Below are 14,706 nucleotides of genomic sequence, written 5' to 3'. Positions count from 1 at the left end.
GTTGTGGTTTTGACTTCTATTTCCATAATGACTAATGACGTTGAATGTCTTTTCATGTAATTGCTGGCCATCTGTGTATCTTCCTTGGAGAAATGTCTGTTCAGATCCTTTGCCCATTTTTTTTTTTTTTTAATTTTTATTTATTTATTTATTTATCCATCCATGGCCGTGTCGGGTCCTCGCCTCTGTGCGAGGGCCCTCTCCAGTTGCGGCAAGTGGGGACCACTCCTCATCACGGTGCGCGGGCCTCTCACTGTGGCGGCCTCTCCCGTTGCGGAGCACAGGCTCCAGACGCGCAGGCTCAGCAATTGTGGCTCATGGGCCCAGCCGCTCCGCGGCATGTGGGATCCTCCCAGACCGGGGCTCGAACCCGTGTCCCCTGCACTGGCAGGCAGAATCCCAACCACTGCGCCACCAGGGAAGCCCCCTTTGCCCATTTTTAAATTGAGTTATTTGTCTTTTTATTGAGTTCTAGAAAGTCTTTATTCGGGAGATTCCATCCATATCAGATAAGTGATTTGCACATATTTCTCCCATTCTCTGGGTTATCTCTTCACTGTCTTGATAGCATCCTTTGATGCACAAAAGTTTTAAATTTTATGAAGTCCAATTTATCTGTTTTTTCCTTAGTTGCTTATGTTTTTGACATCATATCTAAGAAACCATTGCCTAATTGAAGGTCACAAAGATTTCCTCCTGTGTTTTCTTCTAAGAGTTTTATAGTTTTAGCTTTTACATTTAGGTCTTTGGTCCATTCCTAGTTAATTTTTGTATGTGGTGTAAGGTAGGGATCCAACTTCATTATTTTGCATGTGGATATCCATTTGTCCCAGCACCATTTGTTGAAAAGACTGTTCTTTTCCCACTGAATGGTCTTGGGACCATTGCTAAAAATCAGTTGTACATAGACACACATGTTCATTTCTGAACTTTAAGTTCTGTTCCATCAATTTATATGTCTGTCTGTTTCCCACATCACACTGTCTTGGTTACTGTAGCTTTGTAGTAGGTTTTGATACTGGACACTGTGAATCTTCTACCTTTGTTCCTTTTCAAGATCGTTTTGGCTTTTGGGCGTCCAAAAAAAGAAGTAACCGCCTCCCCCCAACATCAGGTCTTTCAGCTGATCAACACAGGATGTCTTTTAACTTATTTAGGTTGTTTTTAGTTTCTTTCATTGATGTTGTGTAGTTTTCAGTTTACAAGCCTTGCACTTCTTTAAATTTATTCCTAAATATTTTATTATTTTTGATGCTACTGTAAATGGAATTTTCTTTACTTCATTTTTAGATTATTTATTTTTAGTGTAAAGACATACACGTGATTTTTGTTTATTGGTCTTGGGTTTTGAAACTTGGCTAAATTGGTTTATTATCTTTAATGGTGTTTTAGTGGATTCTTTAGTATTTTCTACGTATAAGATAAAGGCATCTGCAAATAGAGGTAGCTGTACCTTTTCTTTCCAATGTGGCTGCCTTTTATTTCTTTTTCTTCCCTAATTGCCCTTCCCTAATTGTCCAGTATAATGATGAATAGAGGTGGTGAGAGTGGACATCCTTGTCTTGTTCTTTATCTTAGGGGAAAGGTTTTCATTTTTCACCTTAAGTATGATGTTAACTGGGTTTTTTACAGATGCCTTTTATCCAGTTGAGGAAGTTCCCTTCTATTCCTAGTTTATTGAGTGTTTTTTATCATGAAGAGGTGTTGGATTTTGTCAAATGCTTTTTCTGTAGTTATTGGGATGATCATGTGGTTTCTGTTCTTTATTAATATGGTACATTATATTGATTGATTTTTGTATGGTGAGTCAATCTTGCATTCCTGGGATAAGAGTGGATGTGTTTTTAAAGAGCCTTGTATTTTTCACCTGGAGAGATGTAGAAACTTGTTCTACCACCATTATCATGGAGGCAATAGGAATGGACCTGAGAGAACATAGCCTTTGGATAAATGCTTTATTTTCAAGTGCTAGGGTATAATATAAACAAGAAGCATTCAAAGGCTTATAGTGTAATGCTTTGTACAACACAGAAGTAATTTTGACTCTTATTAAAACATCATTTCTTTGGACTTTTAAGTAGCTTCGTGAATAATTTGAAGATTTATGTGATGTGTCCATTTCCTATTAATCGTATGCCGTATTAATATTCTCAGACTCTTGCAAGCTCTAGTTTGGAGTGCCCTGACTTCTGTTTTGACTGAAAACATATTTTAAACTTGAAGAATGGTAATTAACAAGTCAATATGGAAGGGTCAGATTCCTTTTGGGACAAAGGTTGTTCTTAGTAGTCTCTCAGGAGACCTTGTAGCAGGAACTTGTCAGAGTATAAATATTACATAGATAAATATCTAGAAAGAGGCAAAGGATTTGGAAAAAAAAATGCTTGATCAGAGTTTTGAAGCACAGTTAATATTTTCTTCTGCTTAAAACTGCTTATAATTTGGCATGAATTAACTTGCATTGCATTCTCACCTGTGGGAATGCCTGTTTTTGGATAGAAGCCTAGGTGCCTGTCAACTCTAGTTGAGAAGTTGGAATAATTAACCTCCTGAAGAAATTATTAAATCAAACTTTGATGAAGTAGCTTTTTGTGCTCTTCCTTCTCTCTGCCATACCGATATGTACACCCTCACCAGAAAAGAGCTTCCAGCATCAGACATGTATTTTGTCCTTTATCTGTTTTATCTTCCTGTAATTGCCAGACCTCCTTACTTTTTTCTCCTAACACTTTTTTTTTCCTGCAGGGGTTTTTCAGATTAGAAAAATCATTCAAGTTGACCAAGGAGAATTTACTAAATTTAATAAGATTCTTGGGCTTCCATTGCATATAGGTGAGGAACTGTTGTTTGGATCTGTTCTCCCTGCATCCCAACCAGGCCAAACTCTTACACAGCAAATTTGGTAACACAGTATCTTTGTAAAACAGCTAAGCAAGCAATTTTAAGTGAAGTGGCTATTCGTTTTAGAAAATATTGTGGGTATTTGAAAAGAATGCCACTAATTAATGATTTGTAACTTTTCTCCTACCCTTTTGACAATCTGATGAAAGCTGTGGGTGCTCTTCATGTAAAAATGCACATGGCTCATTTGTGTGGACTGGGATGTCAGACACACCTTAAAGGCCATCCCTGAACTCCTGCTTCAAAATGCCCACCATTGGTGAAACAATCAAGTTGGGATACAAGGGTCTCTAGGTTTTACAAAGCCATAAAATTATGTATATGGTTCAAATACAGCATAAATTGAGAGCAATTACAATTTCATGTTAAATATTATTTAACTAGAAAGAGCATACATAGCTGCTGGGTATAATGGATGCTGTGATGAGTGACCCAGATCCCTGCTGAGGGTTGAAGGATGTATTCCCCCAGGTGCTGGAAGTATCCCCTGTGGAGATTGCGTTGGCTAAAGAGACCTACCTTGTACAAGGCCACATCCCTTCCCATTGGTATCCGATGATTGATCCTTGTAGGGTACAAGGGCTTGAATCCATTGCCCTGACTTGGGGCAACTCTGAAAGGTCATCGCAGATTCAGAGCTCCCCATGGGGTTGTCTGAATCCTTTGGGACTTCATGGCAGCCTAATTTCTCCCTCTGCACCATCATGCTCCCCCCCCCCCAACTTCCTTTCCACTGGTATTGATCCCAAGAGCACCCTCTAATTTCTTGAACAATGAAATCTGTCTCAAGGTCTACTTCTTGGGAAACCCAGCCTTGTCACACTAGGATTGACTTTTAGTACAAGTTAGCTTACTTCAGGCCATAAAAGTAGGCCTGGCTAAAATAAAAATTGAGTGAGATGAACTTGAATTTAGACTTAAAATATGTGAAGCATCCTATTGCTGTTTCCTTTGGACCTTATATTTCAAATAGGTTTTGCAAGTCTTGGTTTCTCTGGATTCATTTGTTATCTCTCAGTCTTCCTTTGGCATTGCGGAAAACCCCCCAAGTCTCTGACAGCTTGGTTTGGTCCCACAGTATGAACCTGTGGAAGGTGTGGGTTAAATAGAAACGCTCACATGTCCCACAGAAACCCCTAGAGATTTCCCATGTTGGTAAGTGCATATGTTAGGAGAATCTCTCTTATCATGATCCTAATCATATTTCTTGTAAATCCTGAGATTTCTCAGATAGGAGTTAGAAAATTATTGCTTTTGTCATTATCATTGAAATCATGTATGTCCATTCGGAATATTTGAAAAATGTGGAAAAGGTATAACAAGGAAAATTCTATGTAAAAATAAACTTTTCCTTCAAATTGGGATAATATTGTACATTCTGATAACTTTTCTTTTTCATGTAATGTTATATAATAAAGAAGTTTGCATGTCCTTAATTAATCATCAAGTATATGAACTGTAATGGTTGATAGAGCATATTTAATTTAGCTAGCCTTCTATTGTTATGTACTTGATTTTTCCCGACTTTGTTATTGGTAATAAGTAATACAAAGAATAGTGGTTCTTTGTGGGGGGATGGGCAGAAACTAAGCCTAGTGTGTCTGCTTTAATTAGTTACTTAAAAATACTGAGTTCTTTCATCACTAAAATGTAGTGAACTATTAGATCTAAGAGTGTTCTATCTATTGTTATCGTACACCTTCAAGGGATGCCATTCGTATAGGTGTGAATTGAGGTCCTAGGTACAGTCTCATCATTGCCGCTGCTTCACAAGGACAGCCACCGTGGGTTTATGGGTCCTCTTTTTGTTGTTTTTTTTTTTTTTTTGAGCAATTTTAGCATATGAATATCCGTCAAGTTTTTATATATGCCTGCCAGATATAAAAAGAAGTATTTGAGCCATTTCCTTAATTGTCTACCAAGCAGATCTTGACTAGCAGTGTGACCTTTGGTCTCACCAGCTTTTGCTTCATATTATCCAGTTACTTTAATTCAAGAGGTCCCTAGTTCCATTATCTGTACCATGAGCAAGTCTATCAAGGAACTTACTTTCCCTCCCAGCAATTAATAAAATCTAACCGGAGCAATGGACTCTGTATTTTCCTAAAGGTCATACCTATACTTCCTGTATAGTTCAATTTGAACAGTTTTTAAGATAAAATACAGTAGTACTCTGCTGAAGTTTATTACTTTTTAAATGTTCTCGTCCTTCCCATCATAAGAATACAGTTGTATTTTAGAATTGAAAGGAATATTAGTGGTCTTTGTCTTGTAGGTAGGTAATTAGAAAGAACAAGTAACTTGCCCAGTGGGACATAGCTAGCTATTTATTCATCACGGTAATCCGTCCATTACTTATATGATGAGAGAATAGCACAATTGGGAGGGAAACTCAACCAAAGAAATAATTGGTTGTGTCAGCCAGAATCTTTGCTGGGCTTATTAAAGACCCTAAACAGTCATTGAGAATATAGATATGGGAGTTTTAACAACCTAAATTGTGTTTAAAACACTGCTTAGAGTTCCACATGACTTTGTTGCTCTTGTATCCTCTAATCGTTGGAAACACATAACTGGACAAGTAAAATTTAGAGACCAGTACAGTCTGGGCAAACCCTGATCATTTTGGTAAAGTATAGTTGTGCCTTGTTAGTACATTTCACAGGCCTGCAGGATGGTAGACAGACAATTGCGTAGATCAGGGGACTTAGTGAATTTTTCCTTTTTAGATTCCATTGATTACTGTAGGTCTCTTTTGCCAGCTGATTATGACCAGTTCATCCAGACTGTACTTTTACCACTGATACTGAGAGGTATTATTAACCAAGAAGGTAAAGGTCAGAGCCTTTCTGAGTAACTTGCTTTCCACAATAACATTTGACACTGACGGCTGCTTAGAACAAGTGTGGAGGCATCATCCAAAAAATTCTTTCCTTTAAATGATGTTCCAGGTAGCTAGGTGACTGCAAGGAGTATTTTGGGATTTCTTGTCCTTAGAACTACATCCTGTAGGAAGTCCCTTCTACGTTTGCTCAGTGATTAGGGCCTCAGCAGCAGAGCAGTCAGTTCCACTTGACTAGGAATAAATCACCCACGTTGAACCATGGTAGTTTCTGACAACTGGCAATGCTGATAAAAACCAAAACAAAAGATGTTAAGAAATCTGTGCCAGTGTGGAGCTGGTGTGCAGATTTGATGGATTCACGTGCAGCATGCGTTCTGCGTTAGTCTTCCTCCTCTTTCATCGGTTTTTCTCTCTTTGTAAAATAAAAATTGTACGAGAAGAAAGGCTCTGTATCATATAATAATTATTTCGATTTTCTTTCTAGCCCAGTTAACAGAGTTATACCCTAATTAGAGAGGTCATTTTAAGGAAAACGCCTTCCTTCTCTAAATAGTTATTTAGAAAGTGTTTCCTTCTTGAATTCTTCACTCTTATTTCTTCTCTATGATTTTAGGCTGTATGTATAAACCTGATTGACCCTTCCCCTCCCTATTCATCACCAGGGACACAGATAATATAGACTAAACACCAATTCCTTCGATCTCTGCACAATTTTACTCATGCAGAAATTGAATACATGTTAATAGCTGCTTAATGATTTCTTCTTAATACAGATCGGTTATGCATAAAGTAGGAAGAGCCCATAGAATTATAAAATACATTATTTTCTGCAACAATTTTTTATTAATTTTCAGTATTGCTAAGTATAAGTTATTAAAGTAAAAGAAGAAAAGCTTTTTTAGCTATTGTTAAGTGCTCCTTAGTCCGTGTGTATAAATAAACTAGCCTCCTTCTACCCCTTGAAAGGCCAAACAGACTGTCTTAATACTATCATGATATTGATCCTGATATCAAGTACCTTTGGTTCTGCCCACCAGCTTTAGTGTGTTATGTTTGACTATACACGGAAGTACATAGAAGATGCTCTTCTGCATTGGCAGTGGTTTGGTACCTCCACCCTTCCTTCTTTGCTTCTGTAGGGGAGAATATTTTCTTATGTGACCGTAGTAATAACATTGTGTTTATTGATAAACACTACTTAATAACAAGGAATCATTTATGGAAAGATGCTTGAGACATCTTTGTGTGATTCTTCTTTCCCCCCCCGCCCCCCATCATAGAACATATTATTTATAGCACAGTGATTAAGAGTAGAATTCTGGAGCTAGATTGCCTAATAATTATAGTCTTGTGGCGGAGCTTCAATAGTTGTTATATACATAGATTTCTGAAAACAGTGCCTGATACATACCACACTCTCTGTGTTAGTGGTGCCTCTTGTCACCACTGCCGCCGCCTCCTCCACCACCCCCATCACGAGTAATTTTTTGTTGTTTTTATCATATTGCCATTTTAGGGATTCTGTGGTTTCTGTTTCTACAAAATGGAAAGTTTTTTTCTTGGGTAGATATTCTGAGCATGTTTAAAGCAGTATTTTTCCACTTAGCATGATTCTGAAGCAGTCATCTTTATCATTAATAGTCGAGTATGTGCATAACTGATCCAGTTTTTCTCTTAGCTGTTGTATTCCAAGCTTTTGTAAATAGTGTATTTTAGATCCTGTGGATAATTGAACTTGGTATAGAATGGGATTTCCACTATATAGTTTATAGAAATTGCATAGTAAATACTGAAAGGGTGTGATATGGGACTATTAGGGTGAACAGTTTTCACAGCCTCTATATTGGATTAGTTAAAAGAAGAGAATAATGGCAAGATTAATATGATAGCATTCATACACCCCTTGGTTAGCAACGTCTGAACCCAGAGAGCCTTGATCACAAAATCACAATTTTGAGTCTCAACCAAAGTGAGGATATGTAAAAGGAGTTTTCAGTAGGATTCAGCTGCTGTCCATCATGATGCTGGGTAAAGGGAAAGTGCTTTGTACACACCCATCCTCCCACACACCACACAGAGCCTCTTTTGGGTTAATGCTCTTGCAGCTGGTTTGCACATATCTGTATCTACTGCAGGTCTTCCTTGCCGATAGCAGCTTGCCCAAAGGAGACAGCTCTAGTGAGCGCTGCCCTTTCTTCACCGTGGAATGGCTGTTTCTGCTCTCCAGGAATAGCCATCCTCTTCCTCCCCTCCAACTCAACAGTTTAGACAGCTGGCTAATTGGGTAAGAAAGTAGCTTAGGGAGAACTTGTTAATGGGGATTTTACCTGGTTTAGCAGCTTCTGATCCTGAGTATATCAGGAAAAGTCTTTTTGTTTGTTGGTTTGTTTGTTTGTTTTTGTTTTTGCTGGCAAAGAATAATGGATCCCTTTAATAGTTGGACTACATACAAATTATACAAGTGGAATTGTTAACAGTTAACATCTTAATTATTTCTTAGATGCTGATGATGGAGGAGAAAGAAGGGTATAATCCTTATTATGCATGTAAGGGCTGTTTGTATATTAGGTGGGCTCATAAAACAAATCTCTGGTTTCTTGTATGTAAAACTTGGTTGGTTCTATGAAGTTTTATTTTTTAAAAAAGGTGGTTGTACTGCTCTTTCTTGGTAAAAAAGTCTAATCAACAGAATGATATCTTTTTTGTGTGTGTAAGGTTTATATGTCAGCAACTAGGATGACCCGCACAGCTGGTTAAATATGTAAACACCAGGGCATTGCCTTCTGTATGTTATGGAGTACTAGATTTTTAAGTGGCAGAATCTCTTTAGTGGTTGTGAATTTACCTAAGTATTGATCCATATGAGATTCCAATAGGAGTGTCTGATTAAACTAAAGGAAACTAATGCTTTTCATATGTGATGGTCTTTTCTCTCACAGTATGCTTTGGACTTTATCGGCATGGAAAAGACTGGAGCCAGTTGCAGTGGTTCACCTGTAGGATTCTTCCTTCGTTAAAGAGTGAAAATCCAAGCCTGACAGTACTCATGGTTCCCTGTTCTGAGTTCGCTGAATCTTTTTGCTTAGCTTATTTGTTCTGCTGTGGAATTCTCAGGGACTGTAGAGAGGGACCTTTTTTTCTTCCCCTTGGAAGGGTCTGCTTGGAATGAAGCAGACCCTTAAAGAGCTTATATTAAATTGATTGATGCAGGAATTATTTGAAGGTTGGATTTAGGTTCTTTTGTAGTTCTTTTCTTGGCAGAAGTCTATGTGTATGCCTAAATACAGTTTATAAAAGTCCAAGCCTATGTATTATTTACTGACTAATGAACCAGAATTTATTATAGACCTGATGTGTGCCAGATATGAAGATACAAAGCTGGGGTAGAGGAGTAAGATCCAGTCTATTTGTGGAGATGTGTATAGAATGAGTAATAACAATATGGTTGGAGATTCGTGTTATAATGTATAGATAGATGAAAGAATGGAGATAAATGTATAGATAGAGAAAAGAATGGGAGATGTGTATATGTATGTATGTAGATCAATACTTTGTTCATGTGTGATGGCATACAGACTGTGGTCATCTTATTGTCATGGGGATAAGAGCAAGAAAGTCATCCCAAAGCAGATAACATTTATGTTGCTTTTTGAAAGCCATGTGAAATAAACCAGCTAGTTCAAGAGTAGACGATGATATTATATTCTCCTGCTTCATTTTTCTCTGTAGGACTTATCACCATCCTACATACTATGTTCATTTCATTCATTCATTCCTTGTCTATCATATTAGGATTAAGCTCTTTGAGGGTAGGGATTTTTGTCTGTTTGGATTAATTCTATATCCTCAACACCTAGAAAACTGCCTGGCACGTAGCTGAATGAAAGAATGAAGTTTGTGAGTTTTCGAATAGTTGTCTTACTTATTTTCCTTTTGCTTATTAAGAATCTCTCTCTACAGTTCCTCCATATTTTTGCTTACTATTTTTCATTGTGTGTACGGGAGTCTCCCTAGTGATAATATGCTGTTTCCACACTATTTCACAAACCCATCCCCTATTTTCCATCTCTCTTAACTCACTTAGTTTCCAAACTCTCTTACCTGAATTGATACGATCTCCTAGCTGTTCTCATGTCTCTACGTAACTCCCCTTAGATATTGAATATCTTCTCCACAGCTATCAGAATTATCAGTCTGAAATACAGAACTGACCGGACTGTTTCTTTGCTTAAAAGTCCCTAATAGTCCCCATCTGTCTAGAGTAAAATGTGTGCTCGTTAGAATGGCACGGAAGCCCATCCATAGCTTGGATTCAGGTACATAAAGTCCCCTTCCCATCTTATAATGAAAATGGGTCTGTTCATTTTTCTTTGTGTCACTAGTGCCTGGCATATAATAGAGACTTCACCAGTAGTTTTTTGAGTAAATGAATGCGTACTAGGGTATATGAAGGAATGAATAACTATAATAATAAATTTCATTGAAAATGCTTGCTGTTGAAATAAAAGATGATATAAAAACCTAACTTGAACACTAGCATTTAAGAACAGTTTTTCCGGGCTTCCCTGGTGGCGCGGTGGTTGAGAATCTGCCTGCCAATGCAGGGGACACGGGTTCGAGCCCTGGTCTGGGAAGATCCCACATGCCGCGGAGCAGCTGGGCCCGTGAGCCACAACTACTGAGCCTGCGCGTCTGGAGCCTGTGCTCCACAACAAGAGAGGCCGCGACAGTGAGAGGCCCGCGACCGCGGTGAAGAGTGGCCCCCGCTCGCCACAACCAAAGAAAGCCCTCACACAGAAACGAAGACCCAACACAGCCAAAAATAAATAAATAAATTTAAGAACAGTTTTTCCTTTTTACAGCTGATTTGTTTTTCTTAGCATCCAGCTGTTCAATTTGCTGTCCTCCCTCAGCATTTTTTAAAGGAATCTCTCTGGGCATTTACACTGTTGCTTTGGAAGTAATCCAGTTTCTCATGGCTTTCCTCTCTGTAGGTCTTCCCTCTATCCCCATCCCTATATGTTGGGTCTTTTCTCCCTAGCTACTTTCCTTATTTCTTTATAGAGATTTATGACTCTGCATGTATGACCATACCCATGTGTATGTCTTTTCTCTCTTCTGGCTATAAGTTCTCAGTTTAAAGCTTTGCATGAAGTTCTAAGACCCTTAGGGTTAAATTACTTCCACAGAGCACACACTGACAACCCTGATCTACCTGTTTCCAACTTAAAATGATTTTTATTGTGACTGTTTGTATTTCTCTGAATTTCCTTTTTTTCCCCCCCTTAAATGTGTGTGCACAACTCAGATTGAAAAGCTCCAAGAGCAACTTGGAGATAAGGAAAAGCAGATGAGCAGCTTGAAGGAGCGAGTCAAATCCTTGCAGGCTGACACCACCAACACTGACACCGCCTTGACTACTTTGGAGGAGGCCCTTGCCGAGAAGGTGGGTGACTGGCCCAGACTCCTCACAGACACATTTCTTCTGCCTTCTCATTAATCTGAAAGTCACTTTAGTGATGAGACTTGATAGAGGAGACAGAAGAAGTCGCTTTGGCAAAAGGGAAAAGAGCTGCCTGTACTGTTGCTGACGTACCCAGTGTAAGGGAAAGAAGATTCGTTTTGTTGTTGCCAATTTAAGCACCTGTTGCTAGGCAGGATGGATTCCGTACTGGAGGGCAGTGGCTGAAGTTTCTAAAGAACCAGCCATGTGCTCCCTGTTTACTATCTTCTTTTTATGTGTATGGTCAGCTAGAATTCGGTGATGTGGGAATGTCAGACGCTGACCATCAGGAGGCAACATTAGTTCTCTTTTACTGTGCCGCATTGGGATCTAATATATTCATGGGTTTTAGTTATTAATACAGTGTACTTGCTGTTTTTCTAGTCGTGGCCTTGCCACTTCATTTTGCCTTCATGAGCAAACCTAGTTTTTACAGGAATGGTTGATTAAATAAAGAAGTGGCCCAACATGACAAGTGTTAATGTCTTGGAGGAGGTTTAAGGACTCTTGGTGGGGCATTTTAATTGGATTCTTCTTCTTCTTCTTTTTTCTTTAAGGGATAGGGTTACTGTTCCTTAAGCCTCTTGGACTCAGAATGTTTCAGGCTTCCTGCCCAGGGATCAAGGCTTGATCCCCGAATATATTCAGAAATAATACCCATAAATGTACTTAAATTGCTTCAACTTTCAAACTTCTTGAGTATCTGTTGACAGAAGTTTTAATGGTTTCTCTTTTCTTTATCCTTCTTTATGCTTTAAGCTCAACAAATCATAATCTCTCCAACCTCCTCCTGTTTGCTGTGTGAGTTGTGAGTTGTTTCCATTGCTTTGTAGGCAACATGTGAATTATATATAGAAAAGAAATATTTGCTACTTATTGTCCTTAGGGTATATGTATAAGTTTTTTGTTGCTTGGGATTTGAATAAATGAGATTATTCCAAAAGAATACTCTAGGGACATCTAATACTAATTAAGGTTATAGGAAAAGAAACCTAGGGGAATCAAAAGAACAAAACCAGATGTATGTTAGGGCAAGATAGGTTGGAAGGTTGAATTCTTTACAAGGTCAATTATTAACGACCTATCACTGTCTTTTGAATGGAGGATGGAAGGGTGAAATTTTATCAGCTAGAAGCTGAATTGCAGTCATATGATAGAAGTATGAAAGGAATTTTCTCATGTATTGATGTGCTCTCTTATCAGGAGCGGACAATCGAACGCTTAAAGGACCAGCGGGACCGAGATGAGCAAGAAAAGCAGGAGGAAATTGATAACTACAAAAAAGATCTTAAAGACCTGAAAGAAAAAGTCAGCCTGTTGCAAGGCGACCTCTCAGAGAAAGAGGTCAAGATCACCAAAATGGAATTATTTGGTTTGCTTAGCCAGTGCATTGTGTGTATATGTTGTTGGTGTTTACATAATGCGTATAAAAAAAGGGTCTGTTGGAAGATTTAAAGAATCTTCTTACAGCAGGGATTATTTCAGGCAGCTTTGCAGAGATATAGTAGATGGAATCATTTCTTTCCTAAGTCTTGCCTCTTACCTCTTGCAACTGTTATGAGTTGGCTTCTTACTTGCTAATGACGTTTTACAGATCCTAAAATAACAGTATTTCTCCAGTTACATTTGGAGAAATACTGTGCTAATGGTGAGAAAGCTGATAGACGAACGGCATATGCACAAGGAGGACAGTTTATTTACATCAGCTCTTAACGATCACCTCAGCATTGGCAGAGAAATCTTAAATGATTGTTGACCAATTAGGTGACTTAATAGACTTTGATTTTACTTTTGAAGAATCTTGTCGATGTCACCTAAATAGCAGAAATGCCTAATGCCTTGTGATCAGATAATAATGAGCTTTAGGGACATTCTCAGGGTTTTCTTTCTAATATCTTTAGGAAAATTTATGGGAATTTGTGTTTCTAATAGAATGTTTCTTCCAAAATTAGAAGAGAAGAAAAAAGTCAGTGTAGCTACTAAGGTTGACTGCTTACATTCACAAAGCTTGATCTACTTCCATTTATTTTGTGGGAATGGATATGTATTGGTAGAGCTCTTTAAGTCACTATTCAGTTGGTATTTCTTGGGAATTCATTCTGTTTTAGTTAGAACTTGAAAGCCAGAGCTAATGTTGTTGTTCTGTATTTCATGTTCTTGAAATGGAAATATGTCAGTATATGCTAATGGAAAGAAACTACAAACCACCAGGAAAATAAATTTAAGAATTTAAATCTCCATTTTGTTAATAAATAGTATTTATTCTAGATGTATGTTGCTTCTTTTAGGCTTCACTCTTGGATCTGAAAGAGCATGCTTCTTCCCTAGCTTCCGCAGGACTGAAAAAGGACTCACGGCTTAAGACACTAGAAATTGCTTTGGAGCAGAAGAAGGAAGAGTGTCTGAAGATGGACTCGCAGTTGAAAAAGGTTAAAGAAAACTTTTCCAATTTCTTGCTTTGCTTTATTTATTTTTTTTAAGTTTCTGCTTTATAACAAAGTGAATCAGCTATACATAAACATATATCCCCATATCTCCTCCCTCTTGCATCTCCCTCCCATCCTCCCTATCCCACCCCTCTAGGTGGTCACAAAGCACTGAGCTGATCTCCCTGTGCTGTGCGGCTGCTTCCCACTAGCTATCTGCTTTACATTTGGTAGTGTATATATGTCCATGCCACTCTCTCACTCCGTCCCAGCTTACCCTTCCCCCTCCCCGTCCATTCCTCAAGTCCATTCTCTACATCTGCGTCTTTATTCCTGTCCTGCCCCTAGGTTCTTCATAACTTTTTTTTTTTTTTAGATTCCGTATATATGTGTTAGCATACGGTATTTGTTTTTCTCTTTCTGACTTACTTCACTCTGTATGACAGACTCTAGGTCCATCCACCTCACTGCAAGTAACTCAATTTCATTTCTTTTTATGGCTGAGTAATATTCTATTGTATATATGTGCAACATCTTCTTTATCCATTCATCTGTTGATGGACACTTAGGTTGCTTCCATGTCCTGGCTATTGTAAATAGAGCTGTAATGAACATTGTGGTACATGACTCTTTTTGAATTATGGTTTTCTCAGGGTATATGCCCAGTAGTGGGATTGCTGGGTTGTATGGTAGTTCTATTTATAGTTTCTTAAGGAACCTCCCTACTGTTCTCCATAGTGGTTGTATCAATTTACATTCCCACCAACAGTGCAAGAGGGTTCCCTTTTTTCTCCACACCCTCTCCAGCATTTATTGTTTGTAGATTTTTTGATAATGGCCATTCTGACTGGTGTGAGGTGATACCTCATTGTAGTTTGGATTTGCATTTCTCTAATGATTAGTGATGTTGCGCATACTTTCATGTGTTTGTTGGCAATCTGTATATCTTCTTTGGAGAAATGTCTATTTAGGTCTTCTGCCCATTTTTGGATTGGGTTGATTGTTTTTTGATATTGAACCGCATGAGCTGC

General features: G+C 38.3%; 1 protein-coding gene across 1 annotated transcript in view; it reads left to right on the top strand.

Moving 5' to 3' along the window:
* The window catches only part of LOC137758979 (ELKS/Rab6-interacting/CAST family member 1-like), a 143,392-nt gene that overhangs the window by 87,042 nt on the left and 41,644 nt on the right, over positions 1-14,706 (top strand). The window contains 3 exon segments of the mRNA XM_068534916.1: positions 11,055-11,192; positions 12,453-12,593; positions 13,538-13,678. Of these exon segments, the coding sequence (XP_068391017.1) occupies positions 11,055-11,192; positions 12,453-12,593; positions 13,538-13,678 (420 nt within the window).

The sequence above is a fragment of the Eschrichtius robustus genome, chromosome 2 (genome assembly GCF_028021215.1).
Source record: "Eschrichtius robustus isolate mEscRob2 chromosome 2, mEscRob2.pri, whole genome shotgun sequence".
NCBI lineage: Eukaryota > Metazoa > Chordata > Mammalia > Artiodactyla > Eschrichtiidae > Eschrichtius > Eschrichtius robustus.
Note: the sequence above shows the minus strand (reverse complement) of the source record. Positions and strands in the feature narration are given on the sequence as shown.